The 16536-nt window shown below is 33.5% G+C and overlaps 2 protein-coding genes across 20 annotated transcripts in view; one reads left to right on the top strand and one right to left on the bottom strand.

Moving 5' to 3' along the window:
- Nucleotides 1-16536, top strand: part of LOC128258936 (protein encore) — a 165035-nt gene that overhangs the window by 66008 nt on the left and 82491 nt on the right. The window lies entirely within an intron of this gene.
- LOC128258938 (protein nutcracker-like) overlaps nt 1-16536 on the bottom strand; it is a 114285-nt gene that overhangs the window by 58999 nt on the left and 38750 nt on the right. For 16 of the 18 annotated variants that reach the window (XM_052990970.1, XM_052990969.1, XM_052990966.1 and 13 more), the window contains 3 exons: nt 7463-7627; nt 7300-7398; nt 4617-5078 (listed from right to left, as the gene is read on the bottom strand). In XM_052990970.1, coding sequence (XP_052846930.1) covers nt 4617-5078; nt 7300-7398; nt 7463-7627 — 726 coding nt within the window. Of the gene's footprint in view, nt 1-2403; nt 2598-4616; nt 5079-7299; nt 7399-7462; nt 7628-16536 lie in introns of those variants that run through there. The other 2 variants (XM_052990978.1, XM_052990979.1) reach the window with 2 other exon arrangements.

The following is a 16536-nucleotide window of genomic DNA, read 5'->3' on the forward strand; positions in this document are numbered from 1 at the left end:
AATGAGCAGGGAGAGAAAAAAAAAGGATATACCCAGAGAGCGGTTAGAAAGAAAAACAAAGGGAGAGAAGGCGAAGAGCGAGCAAAGAGAATGCAGAGAGAAGGCAGAGAAAAGGCACAGAAAAGGAGAAAGCTAGAAGTGCAGAGAATTAGAGAAGGAGAGAGCCGCCCATTGGCAGGCAATACTTTTCGCAGCCGTCAACGCTGCGTATGCGTAATGTGAGCGAACAGTCAACCGAAAGTGGAATGGCGGAAAATTAAAGTTTGCTGTACGCCCCTGTCTGCCGCCCCTATTTTTACACCCCCTTTTTTTTGGTGGCGGTGCGAGGGGTTTCCCAACCCCCTTTGTCCCCCTTTTTTCGACAGCTCCAACGACTTCCTGACGTGCAGGCGAGCGCAATTTATGGCGTGGCAATGCGTGTGGCTGAGGAAAAAGAGGGCTTAAAATGAAAAGGGGTTCCATAAGGAAACACCCTGTTAATAAAACAGGGGTGCCCATTCAGGGGGTTCCATAGGGCAACACACTGTAAATGGACACCCTTTAAATGGACAAACATTAATATTCATCATTAAATGACTTCTTTTTGTGTGGAGTCCCCTAAAAATATATTCATTTTATTTTATTACTTAAAAAAAAAAAGAAAAAATTATTATTTCAATTTGGTTTGTTAAAAAAAAGGGATTAGTTTTCCATAACAAAAACTTTCAGAGCTTTCATGATTCTGAAAGCCTAGAAACAGGGTGTTTATTTAATTTATAAGGCTACTTTTGAAATCCTAATTTTTTCTGTTTTTTCTTTGAGTATCTTTTGTTAAAAAGTAAATAAGACACATGTAGGTATCACCCTGTTTCCACAGACATACATAAATTAAAATGTAAATGTATGTTTTGGTCTGTAGAAAACGGGGAAAAAGTGGGCGGCAGAAGTTCAACCGTGTTTAATTTGCCTTCTTCACTTTTCCTCTCTTTTTAGCCCTAATGCACTCGCATGTTGCATTTACACAAAAATTTCCTTTTTGTATTTTTTTCCTTTTTGGAACAAAAATATTTTTGTTTCGCTTTTGTGGGTTCTGTTCGTCGGCGAAACGAAGGAAAATACAAGAGGCGAAATGTTTTCCTTTTGTTTTTTTTTTTTTTTTTTTGCCGCTGCTAGTTCATTTGGTTTGTTATTTGTTTTCTGATTTTGTGGGTGGCGCTGACGAAGCGTTTTCCCCCTCTACCCGAATTTCCTTTTATTTTTGTTGCTTTTGCTCAGTCAATTTAAATTGCATTTATTCAAATTTCTATGATGACAAGGCTTGCGGTTTGAAAAGAATGCAATGACTTTGCAGGAGAACTTTAAGCGGTGGTTTTTATGGGTAAATTGAAAAGAAATTTTGGCAGGTCTCTTTTGAAACTATTTACAATTTAAGACTACCATTTTAAAACACTAAAAATAATTTTTATATTGAATAACAGCTTAGCTTCAAGTGTTTGTCACTACATCGTTTTATGAAACCTCGATTATAACTTTGGAGATAAGAAAAATGCTGTAAAAACTGGTTTGGCTAGCTTTTAGTATTTGTAGCGATTAAAAAAACATATTTTTACCAGCTCAAACAAACATTAAATACTTTTAAGCTGACTTTCCATAACCAGATCTCCTCGAATTTAACTGTGGAAATATGGAAATTCTATTATGAACCGGTTTGGGTCTACCAAAATATGACTAATTGTGACATAAATATTTGGAATGCTTAAAAAACATACTAATGACTAAGAATCTTTCGATTATTTGTAGTTTTGATAAACAGCTAACAATTTTTAAAAGCTAAATAATTTAGAGACTAACTTTGGAGATACAAAATTTATTTTAAAACTATCAAGATTGAAGATTACCTTTTAATATTACAATTTTATGGGAACATTTGTAATATTAAAAGTTTGAACTTTTCTATTTAACATGTGTCGTTAATAAATAAACAATTATTTAATTCAAAAGATAAATAGTTGAGACACTTTTTTAATACAAAAAATACAATTTTAAACACTTTTACAACTAGTAAAGTTACTTTTTTATAATGAAAACCCTTTTGCCTTATTTTGCACTCTCATTGTCCAAAACATTGTTGCTAATGGCATTCATAAGCAATTTCTATCACCTCGCTTTCAATGGACACTTGAATTTCAGATCTAGACATTCCAATATGCGACTGATTAATAGCTGCAGTGTTTTATGGGCGGCAGTAGTTTACGATTACTTCCTCGTCGGCGTTTGTTTACCCTCGATTGGGGGATTTGTGAATTGTGGTATTGGGGAACCCAGAAACCTGAGAGAACCGGCGTATCACCCATGTGACTCCGAAAATAAAAGCACAAAAAGCGAAAGGTGAACAGGGGAGTCGAAATATTTAACTGCAATTACTTTTGCGTACTGTTATTAACCACTAACACTATTATTATGCATTATGTTATGTACACGGGGTAAATTACGTATTATTTATAAAGCACTTTACTCGCGCAGTTTTGCAATAATATCTACTAATTTCCTACACCGATTTGCTTGAGTTTTCGGCACGTTTTTTGGTGTTATTGTTTTATTATTTTATAATTTTATTTTTTACGGACGCGACGAGAACGCGTTATAATGTTAACTGGATGAGAACTGAATTTCCAATCAGAAATGCTAACACACAATCGTTGTATCTTAACAGGTTTGAGAGAGAGAGAGCGAGCAAAAGCGTACAGAGCAAGAGAACGGATTGGAATCGGGTTTCCCATAAAAATGCCCCACAAAAAAGAGAACAGCGAAGAGAGGAAATGAAAGAACGGGCGATAAAAACGGGGAGCAGCTTGCTCTTAACACCGAAATATAAAATAAACAAAAGCGCAAAACGTGCGCAGACTGTGCGAAAGAGAGGGCAGGAGAGATGTAACCGTATGCCGGTTGCAGCTTCTCAATGGGTGCGAACGAAAGGGGTAGAGCCGGCCAGAAAGAGAGGACCCCATGCAAATGCAAACGGCAATAAAAAGCTCCAAAGTTAAATCAACAAGGCAGCGCCATGAAAATTTAATAGTCATCAAAAATATAAAACAAACTGGACGATAAGTGTACGTAGCTGTGCTAATTATCAGAAGAATATAAAGCTGGAGATGAAAACGCAATGCCGAAAACTCTGAAGGTTCTGTGGTATGTTAAATGTTATGGCAAGATGCCTGGCATCCCCAAATTTTTCACCCACAGTCTTTCTTTCCTAAAACAAACCAAGTGCATTAAAATTAAAATTGACTCAAAATTAACTAGGTTTTAAAATGTTATTCTCTGTTTCTTAAGAATTAAGACTTTTAAAACTTAAAGTCAGCAGAATTATTATAAAAAAAATATATTTTCAGTCACAAATATAATTTACAAACAAAATTTGTTTTGTGAAATTTTACTTATGAATTATTATTTTATGAAAATTAGAAGAATTACATTTTTTTTTTAAATTTATTTTGAAAAGAAGTACCAATTGAAGTTCCACTGTTTCTTGTCTGAGAAACCCATTTAGTTACTTTAACATGCGATAGACTTTTAGCAAACTGCCGCAAGTGCTCAAAAAAGATTTGAAAAGTGAAAAAGCAAACATGTACCCAGACGTAGGAGTATTTGCATAAATTTAAGTGTAAACGTGTGTGCGTGGGTGACCCTTAACTAGGCGTTAACTGAGCTTAAATGGACTTTAAGTGTCTCTAATTTATGGCTTATGTTGATGACGAAAATAAGAGGAGCAGACACTTAAAATATTTTCACCCCAACTATATTTTAAGACTGAATATTAAAACGTTTTGCAGTTATTTAAAAGATGATTAAATCTTTAATAATTGTAAGAGTTAATTTGTATAAAATCAAAACTATGTTGCATACTTTTAGTTTGCATTTTATGTAAACAACATGTAGAACGCATGGCAAACAAAAATAAATATTTGTTTTTCCACAAAAATTAAGGTGTAGTTTTCAAGTTGAATATATTAAAATAATAATGTTGTTTTTTTATCAATTTTAATTTTAAATAAAAAACCTTAATGAATTAGAGTAGGATATGGTATCTAAAAAATCATTTTTGATTCCAAACCATTGATATTTTAACTTGTTAGAAATCTGTTACTAAATATTTCTGTGAGATCTTAAGATAAATGTAATATGAATAATAAATATGACATGAGAAACTAAAGATTTCTGGGACAGCTCTTGAAACTTGTGTAATTTCTCTTGAGATATTTCTTAAAGAAGCCTACCAAATCACTCTAAAATATATATATTACTCTATATCATTTAAAATATTATTAGAATTATTTTTCTAATATTTTATAAATTTTAATTTTTTTTGGAAATATTATGAGAATATATAAATTTCTAGGGGCATGAAATCTGAAAGTGATCTGAAAGATCTATTGAAATATGTTTTAAATATTTATGTAAGATCTTTTGAGAAATATCACATGAGAAACTAAAGATTTCTGGGCAGACTCTTCAGATCTCTTGAGATATTTACCTCGTAAAATCGACCGAAGTTACTCCAAGAAACATAATTTTTTTCATTTATTCAATATTGAAAAATCTTTTTAATAATTTTACTATCTTTTCCAGAAACTCACCGTTATTGTTGCTGATGGCGAATCGCTGCTGCAGCTGCTGGGCCAACGCCTGGTGGTGCTGGGCGAGTGGTGTTAGTGGCGGCGGTGGCTGACCCACGCCCAGTTGTTGTGGCGCCGACTGGGAGTGGGGGACTCCACCGCTTAGCGACGAGGTGTCCGAGGAGCCATCGCCGCCGCCACCCACTACGCCGACGCCGACGCCAACCACAAGGCCATTGGCCATGGAATTCTGTGGATTCTGTCCGTTGTTGAACTGCTGCACGGAGATCGAGTTGGGAAGTCCCTGGTTCTGGTTCTGATTCTGATTCGCGGCGGAGATTAGCGGATTTCCGGCGGTGCCGTAGGTGGTGGCATTTATGGAATTGTTGGCCTGGCTCATGGAATTGTTGTGGACGGCTGAGTTGAGCAGGGATCCATTGGCGGTGGCTCCACTGTTGCTGCTGTTGTAATACGACTCCTCGCCTGCAAATCAATGACCAGTTTTAATTGAGTCTTTGGAAATGGCTGAAAGACTATTCTTTATTTAGTTTGTAAGAAAAAGTTACTATTATTAGAATGGAATGTTCCAAGCTCACAACAGACTTCACATGTATTTTATTTTATTTATTATCAGTGACCAGAAATAATTGCATTTTTAAAAAAATGTTTGATTTGATGTCTTTGCATTAATTTTTTGAATTCTAAATATAAATGTAAAATACCTTAATAACTAAAATAAAAATAAATAAAAAAAAAACTTAACTGTAAAAAGGTTGTAACATAATTCACCATTAAATATAAATAATTCATAAATTCTAAACATTAAAGGCCATATATAAATATTAATAATTAAAATAAAAAACCTTATAAAGTTAAATTTTTCATGATTAAATATAAATTTCACATAAATAATAATAATTGCAAACATGCAATTACGGAGATCTTTAAAACTAAAATCCAGTTTTAACATTTGACTTAAAGAATTGCCAAAGAACTATCTCAGCTTTAGGTTAATAGCCCCGCAAAAAGTTAAATAAATTCTAGGAAATCGGGAAATAAAAAATTCCAGGAAATAGTTTACAGAACGCCGGTCAAAATAACAATCCATTCATAAAAGCTTTCTTTTTGTTGCGTACACAAACAGCTTTCTTTCGGGGAATGACTTTCACTGGGTGGCGCCATCTGTGGTGGTGGCTTCAGAAAACTGCTTGCTTTGCCTGCCGCAAGCAGTTCAAAGTTGAGGTAGGTTCGGAATTCTCGCTATAAAAAGATACCCCCTTCCTACTTTACTAAACCCCCTTCTCACAATCTCATTTGAATGCGTTTCGCGTTTTTAGTGAGGAAAGGCTTCTACTTTTCTTGTTTCCCCTTGGATTCCATGGGCATGGACAATTAGTCGCCACTGATTAATTGGCATTTAGCGGAAAAGTCGCGACTCGGCGACGATGGACACTCGTAAAGTCTGTTGACAAGGCGCCTCCTTGAGATGCCACACCTCCAATGTCCACTTTTGTCTCTCCTTCGCCTTATACACTAAGAAAAATAACACTTTATAGGAAACAAAAATTCCTTAAGGTTTGATAAATCAATTAAGACACGAGTTTTTGGCCTATTGTGCATAAAATATTTGCGCTATTTTTGAATATATTTCATATTTTAAATTGATAGTTTATGTTTCTTAGGGATTAATACATCAAAGTAAAAATGCGAGTGCTTCTGCAAATAAAGCATGATATCTTTGATATATTTTTGAATGTATGGTATATTTCAAACTTGCTAGATTCTTATTCCTTAACGATTGATAAACCAACATTAAAACGCGAGTTGTTAAGCATATTATTTCTATTTTCGATTCTGTTCTATTCTATTCATTTCCATTAACTAACAAATATATCAAAAACTAATTGTATAATACATCGGCAATATATGGAAACACAGATTTCTTATAGAGTTGATATCGTTCAGTTAAATTTGCTAATTCTGCACTTAACCTTTTGCCTTTAAAACTTTAAAATGTGACTTTAACAGATTTAAAATGTGTTTTATAAGAATTCAGTTCTATATTTTCTTCTACAATTTCCTCTGATTTTTGCTTCTGTAGCCCCCATTAGCTTTCCTCTTTCACCACAACCTGGCCAATTGACGAGATGTCTTTCTGCCTGTCACAACTACGCAACTACGCAACTCAAGCGGAAGGAAGGAAGACGCTTCTTCTTTGGCTGGCAAACAATTTAGCAGAGTGCTAACCTGTCTAGTTACGCAGATTGAGGAGCCGAGAGGGGTTTCGAGGGGGGCATATCACACCATAAGCCAGGGCTATTTCGTGCGTGGCTTATGGCCAATTTCCGTTGTGCTTGCGCTGGCTTTTGTTGCTCTTCCATCTTCTGGTTGAGCCGTAAGCAAAACTTGCCAACAATTGGCAGCCAACAAAAAGTTTTGTTGCACATGGCGAATTAAAATAGCAAGTTAATTTGTGCGCTTGGCACGCATTAAGAAATTCAACAAATGTATATGTTGATATTTAAGCGGGAGTTTGCTTTGTAATTGGCGGGTTTACATTTATTTTCCTTTTATAAAATACTTGTTAATTTCCTGATTTTGCTAAAACTAAAGAAAGCTATAGAAATCTAATACTTTAGCTGTGTTTCCTGGTTTTTTTTTTTTTTGAATGAAAGGCATACGTAGAAATGTTTAAATTACTCACCTGGTTCTGGAATATTGCCCAGGGGACTCTCTGGCATCAGAATCCCCTTTTGCACTAGCTCATCACGATTGGCACGCACAGATATCTTACGCTCCAGCGCTGTTATTCAATTAAAATTAACATTTTGAAACATTTGAAATGAATAAGTGTTTCAAAAACTTACATTTGGAGGCCGCCTCGAACTTCTCGCTCTTCTTTTTCCGCCTCCATTTCCAGGGCTTAAAGAATCTGCCCAGCGCACTAAGTTTGCTTTTCCTTTCCAAGGGCGGTGTTCTAGTGCCCGATCCCAAACTATTTGTGCGTATGGCAGCTCCATTCTGTTTCTTAGCTGCAGAATAAGAATTAAAAAAATAAAAATTTAATTATTAATAAAACAAGGAAGAAAAACATTTTTTCGCTGTCATAGTTTTATTTAAACCAGATAATAAAATTGTAAAATCTTACTTCATTTAAAAGTTTATTCGTAAGAATAGAAAATCGGCGAAGTTATAATTTTCTTTCAATTTATATCTTCCAATTATACCAAATTTTTAAATTTCTGGGCATGTTTATCGTGAAATCTTTGAATGTCCAAGACTAAATCTAATTTTCAAGTATGGAACAGACTCTTTTCAAAGACAAATGACATTGAGAAAAGTATGCTATCTCAGCTGCAATCGAAAATCTAAACGAAGAGGGCTAGGCTAGGCTACAATTAGCAATTAGCATACATCGCAAACATTTCAATGGAAATGGGAAATGCTCTGCGGAAACGGAAGCAGGCGTTCCCCCATTTTGGGCCACCGGTTATTAAATGGCCGCATTCCACGCCCACTTTTACCGCTATTGTGGCGGAATGTGGTTGTTCATTTATGTTTTTTTCGTAAACTGCAAACTGTTGGGTAAACTATTAATGCTTTTGTTGCATTTTTTACAATAATGCAATATTTAACGAAGTGCTTTGAACATTTGGAATTTAATAATGGTTTTTTTACCCGCAACAACCAGAAACAAAATGCTATTTTAATGATGCGTAAAATGCTATTAGTAAGGTTATTAAAAATAAGTATTTTAAGCGAGTGTGGTAGACCCAAATATTATGAATATATTTAAGCCAAAACAAAAAAAATGTATACCAAATTGTAAAAAGTTAATTTTGAGTTTTCCTTTTTACCAATTTGCGTTTACGTATTGAATATAAAAGGTTTATCAATTTATTCTTAGCCATTTTCGTCACTCAAGCGAAAAAAGTTTCCCAGGGGAACCTTTTTATTTGTCTCCAACTGGACAAATATTTAAATTTATTTACTGCCATCTGAAGCTCCATGTCAGTTTGCTTTGGGAAATCTCTTGGCCAAACAATTGATGATGCGGGGAAAATGGGAGAAATACTCAGAGAATTTCAAGCAAAAGGATTGCAGATAAGGTTAAAGAAGAGTCAACAAAAACAGCTTGAGATATGTCGTCTCATTCCAGGTTGGACCGACCGGCCTACACTGACAAAAAATAAATTGAATATAAAAAATAAATATCTGATTATTGAATTTGAAATTTTATATTTATTATTATTAATAAAATATTCCATTGAAAATAGTTCCTATTTAATTTAAATGCATTATATTAATGTAAAATTTTTTTGGTTTAAATTTAATATATGCTTGAAGATATTAAAATCAAATCCGAAAAATTGTCTAATTAAAAGTTATAAATACTAGTGAATAATATTTAAATTGAGTAAAATTTATTTGTATTTACTACGGTTTTCGACAGTGGACTTTCCCCCTTTTCCTGTTGATGATGCTTTTCAGATAAGCTTTTGGCATACCTATTGGGTCATAAAGAACTACACCCACATACAAGTTTTTCAACTTTGAAGTGCTGCCTGCATTGAAGCGTTGAAATTAGGCTACCTGAGAATAGGAGAAAAAATAAGAGGGGCCACAACTGTGTAGTAAACCTACTGCAAATGGGCTAACAACTATTTGGCTTCGTGATCTTCTTACCATAACTGGGCTTCCCACTGGCACAAGCAGAAACTGCTCCAATTGTGGTCAATTGTTGGTCAACAGCAGCAGCTAAGTTACATAATAAAAGCGAGCATCTTTAAGTTTACTTCTGGTTTTTATGTATCTCGTGGATGTGTGTCACATTGAGGGAATTACTTTTGCCAACAACAGACGCCCCACAAAGAATAACAGCGAGGAAAATCTTTGCCTCATTTCGAATGGCGCCAACAAAAGAAAATCGTTGGGAGGCAGGGGGGAAAATGCGGAAAATGCCCGGGAAATTGGGTGACAAATTTTTGGGTTGAACATATTTATTTACAAAGCAATTGTACCAGTCATTATTTAATTTGTTGAATGCTCTTGTTAAAAGTTGTTAGAAACATTCAATAGCAAAAGTAGTTTAAATAAATACTTTTATACCCAAAATTAAAAACTGAAAAGTTAAAAGTTTAATTGTAACTTCTTAAGTCCAAATAATCCAAATATTTGTTGGAAAAGCATTCAAAATCTGATTTTCCCTTTTTTTAAGTTCTATGTGACTAAGATTTTTTATGGTTTTAAATTAATAAACGTAGAATAACTTTAATATATCAGAATATCCATAAATTTTTAATTGGTTTAATTCACATCCAAATCAAAAGAACCAAAATTATTCAAGTGCTTTTCATTTAGTTTGTTATTTGTTTTCGACTCAATTATTCATTTGGCTGAGACAAAATAGCCGCAAACATCTTCCCACACAGCAGTTAATTAGTTTCAAAATAATATCATTCCCAGCCAAAGGCCCATAAAACGAGTATACCCAGACTCTGGGCAAACAAATTACAAGTCATCAGAATCTCAGCACGAGACCAGAAAATGTTAACGCGAAATGGCAATTTCGAATGCGTCTTCCCCAATTTCCGCGGCTGTTTCCCCTTTTTTTAATGGCCCGAAGGGAAAACCAAAAGCAAAATCAAACAAATAAAACATACTATATGCAAAGGCAAAAAAATAAGCGTTGTCGTCGTCATTATAATAATTGTATTTCAACGTTTTTCTGTGGGTGAAACCGGTTTTTTGGAAGCTTCAAAAGTCGACGTTTGAATGAAATGCAGCTTCCAAGATTTTGGCTTAAAAAAAAAGCGGTAACAAATACAACAACATCAAGCGAGTGAAGGGCGCGGCAACCCAACTACAATAACAACAAAGGAAAAAAAAAATAACAAAAAAAAATCGAGAAAAGTAATGCTATGCGAACGCGTGGAAAACGGGTTTTCGCGAAAGTTGTTGTCATTGTTCGTTTCGTTGTTGCCATTATTGTTTTTGCTGCTATTCTCGCTTCAGCGCCACAGTAAAAAAATCTTAAATTACCTTTGATGTAATACTTTTTTTAAATAAAATTCGCCCTTTTTAAGTTTTTATTTTCAAATACATTTTTGGCTTGTGTGAATTTTATGAACTTTTTAACTGAAATACCTAGATAAACTTTTTATATTTAAAAAAAATTCTTGTTGTATAATTTTTACTATAGGCTATTTAATTATTTTAATAAACTAAAATTTTCTTTCATCCATAATTCAATTTCCAATTTATATAACTATCTATCAGTTAATACAAATTGAACATTTTTATTTAATTTTTTATAAATATTTTTCGTTATATACATTTGTTATTTTATAGTAATTTCATTTAAAGAAGTAGATATTTTAAAATATTTTCCTTTCGATGTTTTAATGCATTTGTTTTAGTTCAATAAAAAAGGTTACTCAAAGAAGCTCCACTGTATTTGGTTTCTAATTTTTCGGGGCGCCCGCCAGATTCGCAGGAGGTTAAAACCGAGACGAAGAGAAAACCAAAGAAATATGGCTGACTCTGGCTGGAAAAATGTTTTCTTCTCATTGTTGTAGGTTTACAAGCTGTGAGGAACCTAAAAGGGGGTACCAAGCGAAAAAAAAACACGGTACTTGGCAAAAACATGCCATAAACTGGCAGCCGGATGAGAGTCCAGGAGTAAAAGTATGAAAACATCCATTCGATAAATTATTACTAGCAAGAATTATGAATTGTCCAAAACGGAATTATGTAAAAGGGTTCACGAAATATGGATTTCCGCTCGAATTTGCATTTACAAGTGGGGAAAAATATTTTGTTTTTTACATTTTTAGTCTAAAAGTATGGAAACAGCTTACTTTTGGTTTTATTTAAATATGTGCCTATTTTAAAGATTTTATTTATTTAACTTGTATAAGGATTTTATTTGTAATTTCATTGCATTTCAGGTATGTTTATCAATTTAAATTCCATGAATTCATTTATACAAACACTCAGCTGACTTTGCCAACAAAAAACTCGTTTTATTTACAAAATTTCGCCTATCTATAAGATTTCTAAGGCAGTTATACAAATTCAGTTCTATGAAAAATGCCAATTGGCGTGTTCCACTTTAAAGCGCACTTCTCGCTTATAAATAAACAAAATTCGTCGCTGATAACTACACCGCAAACACGAAGAATAACTATAACAACAAAACCGGACAGCTAACAATAACATGGGGGAATTTATTTGCGCAACGTGATGTGCTCAACAATTTGTTAAAATAACACAAAAAAAAAAGAAGAGCTGAGAAAAAAACTTAAAACCAGGGGATTTGCACCTAACAAAGTCAAAGATATGTATAAATTTTTGTTTTGGCGAATAAATTAAGCAAAAGCAAAAGTAAAGTGATAAAAAAAAGAAGACAGAGGTTGACACAACATGTCAAAGATGAAATCCCACAAAAACAAACCAAAAGTTAATTACAACGAAAAAAAATGCGATGTACTGGAGATGGAAGCATGAGAAAATTTTTTATTTATCGCGTACACATTCACTGAATTCAAATTTTAATGAAATTGTATATATTAAATGCAACTATCTCTATATTTATAGTTGTTCACATTTATTTTAAGCGCAATTTCCATTTTAATTTCCATAACAGATTAATTAATTTTTTTGACAACCAGTTATTGTCATATTTATTATGAAAAAAAAATATCGTTAAGACTTAATTTAAAACCCGGGCTCATCTCTAGGCTTAAGCTTAGTCCGCCATCAGGGAGAAAAAGCATAGTCAAATGTCAGACGGGTTGAAGCCGTTGGCGAAAAGCAAAACACTTGCGAAAGAAAAGAAAAAGTGTTACAAATTGTTTGAAAAATAAATTGGAATTTTCTCTAATCTCTGCACTGCATGCTAATTTTTATAAAATAGATTTTTTGTGTGTCGTTTTTGTTATGAAGGTTATTCCGCGCGCTAATTGAAGCCAGGCAAAAAGGCAATTACAAATGAATTGAAGGCAAAAATTGTGGGCCAGGTCCAATGTCTATTTGATGGCAACATGAAGCCTGAAATTAAATGTAATCGTGTGCAATCGAAAATGGCAAGTGAAAGGGGTTGAAAAAAGGGGGGATAGGTCACACCTCGTGGCACGTAGTTGGTTGAGCAAGGTATCAAAAAAGCATCGAAGCGCCAGCAGCGTCAAATGCACATGCACAAAATTTTAAAATCGCATTACGTATACGCAACGTTGCGCAGCAAAGGGAGAAACAGGGCGGGGGATTTGTTTATTCTTTGTGTGTGAGTGTGTACGTTTTCGTGAATGAAACAAAAAGCATTGAAGCATAACGTAGTCATAGCCAATGACAAAATCCGATTCACTTTACATCACCCATCGATAGTGGTTGACATTGAGCAGAGTGACAGCAATGACTATGAACATTTATTATTTACTGATTATAAAGAGATAAAAATAATAGACACTTGGCGATTTAAACTGATATATAAACTGTGTTTGAGCAGTTTTTATAAAGAAGTCTAACAAAAAATTGAATGTGGTGTTTTTTCGTTAGTTTGATATAATATTTTAATTTATTAACCTAACAGTGGAATTTTTTCACTTGATAATCATCTCTAACTTGTGACTATTTATTTATATGCATTGACTTAAAAACGTTTGAATATTGATGTATATCTTAACCATTCATATTTAATTTTATCTTTTACCTATCACTATCATTCGAGATTTATTGTCATCAAATTCAAAACGCTGTACCCATAAATAGCAATCATTTCAAGCCAACTTATTCACCTGCTCCCAGCCAATCAAAGTTCTACCCAAACACATTCCTCTCGGTTGCAACTAATTGTACCCTATTGCAGGCGCAATTCCCATTATTTCCCGGCAAAAGCAAATTGCCGGCGTCTGTGTCAAAGTCAATTATGAAACCAATTTCAGAAATGATTCCCGGCTTCTCTACTTCTCTCTTAGTGTGTTTATACGATGGCCATTTCGTGCAATCATTTTATGAAATGGGGAAATATGTGTGGGTATAAACACCATATCATGAAATTGCTAACTCAAAAGCTTACAAAAGATATAAATAAGGTGGCAGCGCCGGACGTAACAGTAAACAAATTAAATGAAATTCTTCTGTTTATTTATTGTTTTTGTCTTTACTCGGTTCTATTGTTAATTAGTTTTACTGTTTTTTTTTTGGCGATTTTAAAAGTAAAAGTATTAACAATCAGCTTTAACAATAATATCAGCAGAGCTGCCAGACAAATAGAATAGGTTGGTACTTAATTTTTCATGTCTGGAATCTCTGCTTATATTATTTCATATTTTTTTGTTTCAAGTATTTGGAAATTCATGAAATTCACAACATAAACATTGTATTTGTTTCTCCCTGTACGAAAGCACGTTATTGGTCGAAATTCGTGTAGCTAACAATTTCTGAAATTAAGCGGAGAAAGAGACTTTATAAATAATGGAATGGCAATGAATCATGCGACGATCGAACAAATGAACAATAACAAATTGCATATTAAAAGCTTGGCCATAAATCGTTGAAGACTTTGCAGCTGATTCGTTTTTCCCCCCATCTGTGATCTAATGCCTCGTACTCCAAGTTGGACATTTATAAAATGCACGCGGCTAATTGCATTGACATTTGACATCTTCGAAGGGTTTAAAAATAGAAATGAACATCGTCATCGACTTAATTGACTTGTGCAGCAGAATGAAAAGGGGAAAAATCCCAAGTGAACAGGCTCAAATTTCCACATTTTTATTCTGATTAAATTGTAGTTTGTTGTTCTTATATTTTTATTCAACCAAAGGTTCAATGGCCTTTTGTCTACCAAACCGAATCAGATTTAAGGCAAATATTTGCTCACAGCTTACAAGAGGAGTTGATAATGTAAATAAAACCCCCGAGCAAGACAAACAAAAGTTGTTTTTCTGTATTTACATAATATTTTGTGTGTAACGAATTTCATTAGAAAAAAAAACTGAACTTCAATTTGGTCCCACAACCATTTTTACATAGACAATTTTTCGCTGTTATTTTGCAGCTCGCAAAATAATTTGCATAAATGTATGTCAGGGTTATTAAATATTTTTTTAATTTACATGTTGGGTTTTTGCTGGCCAACAACAGAGAATTTTTGCAAAGCTGGAATTGCTTTTTATTGGGTTCTTAACATACATTACGAGCTTATAAGTGCTCTTAACATTTTTAATTTGCCATTAAAATATTATTGGACATTATTTATAAAGATTTTAAAACTGAAGCATATTTTAGTTTTTTGGGTAATTGGTCCTTATATGAATAGATAAAAAAGTACACTGTGGTTGAATGATTTTATAAAAATATTTGTTAACAAATCTGGGTCACAAAGATTAGTCTTTAAAACTAAATAACAAATTAGCAATAAGAATAAATTGCTTTAAATACTCAAGATCAAATTATTCCTTTGCCTAAAAAGTCGCAGTAGAGCCAATTAAATTGTGTACTGCTCATCTTGAATAAGTTACAAAACTTTGAGCCAACTAAATGAAACTTAAATATCAATATCTGTTGAATGAATCTTGTTGAATGTAAATCCATAACTTTTAAAGCAAACTTTAACTACAGTTAATTGATATATTCTGCAATTGCTGCAAACAGTTGTTAGCATTGTGAAAGGAAAACTTTGTCCTCTTGTGAGTGGCAAACTTTCCAACTGTCAAATTGGCCAACAGCCAGACAGCTAAGGGAAAATCTGGGGAAAGCGTGGAAAAGTGGAAGGAGAGAAATGGGAGGGGAACCTCAAATAGAATCCGACACCTGGACAATGTCTGGTCGGATGTCTGCACAGGAAGATAATAACGACGACGTTGACGAAGACGATGACGATGATGACAGTCGACGGAAATGAGCAGCAAACTTTGACACATTTTGCACAGACTGTACTGTAAACCAGCAAAGATGTATTTTCTCCATTTAGAAGGAGATGGACAGGGTAAATATGTAGGAGACAGCGAACTGATATCAATTTTGAAATGCTTTTCTGGACCCCAAAACTCTTGACCTGCAATGCAGCTTCCTCTGTCTGGCCTTCACTTGCAGCTCTTACTCATTAATTAAGCGCAGCAGCCAAATGAAAATTGACAGATACAAATCCGAATACATAAATGCACTGAGAAAGAATAGAACCCCAATTCAGAAAGTTGTTTTTGCATTTACTCATTAATTCTTTAAATGCATATATTGTTATTCAAATATGAAAACACATTTTATAGTTGTCTTTAATATTCCTGGAAATCTTTATTAACACATAATTAAAAAAAAGGCAGACACAAATCTGAGTACATAAATGCACTGTGATAAAAATGTTACACCAAATTTTGCAACCATTTCTTGAATTGAAAATATTTATTATTTAAAGGCATTGCTAAATGAATTATGATCTTCAATATTTCCAGAAATCTTTATTAACACATTATTTAAATCGATAAATACATAATTGCACTAAGAAACACATTATATTCAAAATTTGGCAAGCATTTCTTGAATTGAAACCACTATATTCGTATATTTAATTAAAATAATAAAAAAATATTTCTCACAAATTTTTTTTGCACTTTTCGCACTTGCATTTGTTTATGTATTTTTTATTTTTATTTTTATAGCTTTTTTATTACTGTACACCCATACATATTCACACACTTTTATTTACATTGTCTCATACATATTCAGTCATTAACAACAAGTAAATTGCAACCTTTGTTGAATGAAATTGAGTTCTTTTGACTGAAGAACTTTTTACGTTGAACTTTGTCGATTGACCGATTAACATAAACATTTTTCTGATTAATGGCCATCGTGTTGGCTTTATGTTTTATTTGGTATTGGGTGCGGTCCATCACTTTGATCGGTCATTATTGTTCGTTTGAACTATGGGACATAAACA

This window comes from Drosophila gunungcola, assembly GCF_025200985.1.
Source record: "Drosophila gunungcola strain Sukarami chromosome 3L unlocalized genomic scaffold, Dgunungcola_SK_2 000005F, whole genome shotgun sequence".
Lineage (NCBI taxonomy): Eukaryota > Metazoa > Arthropoda > Insecta > Diptera > Drosophilidae > Drosophila > Drosophila gunungcola.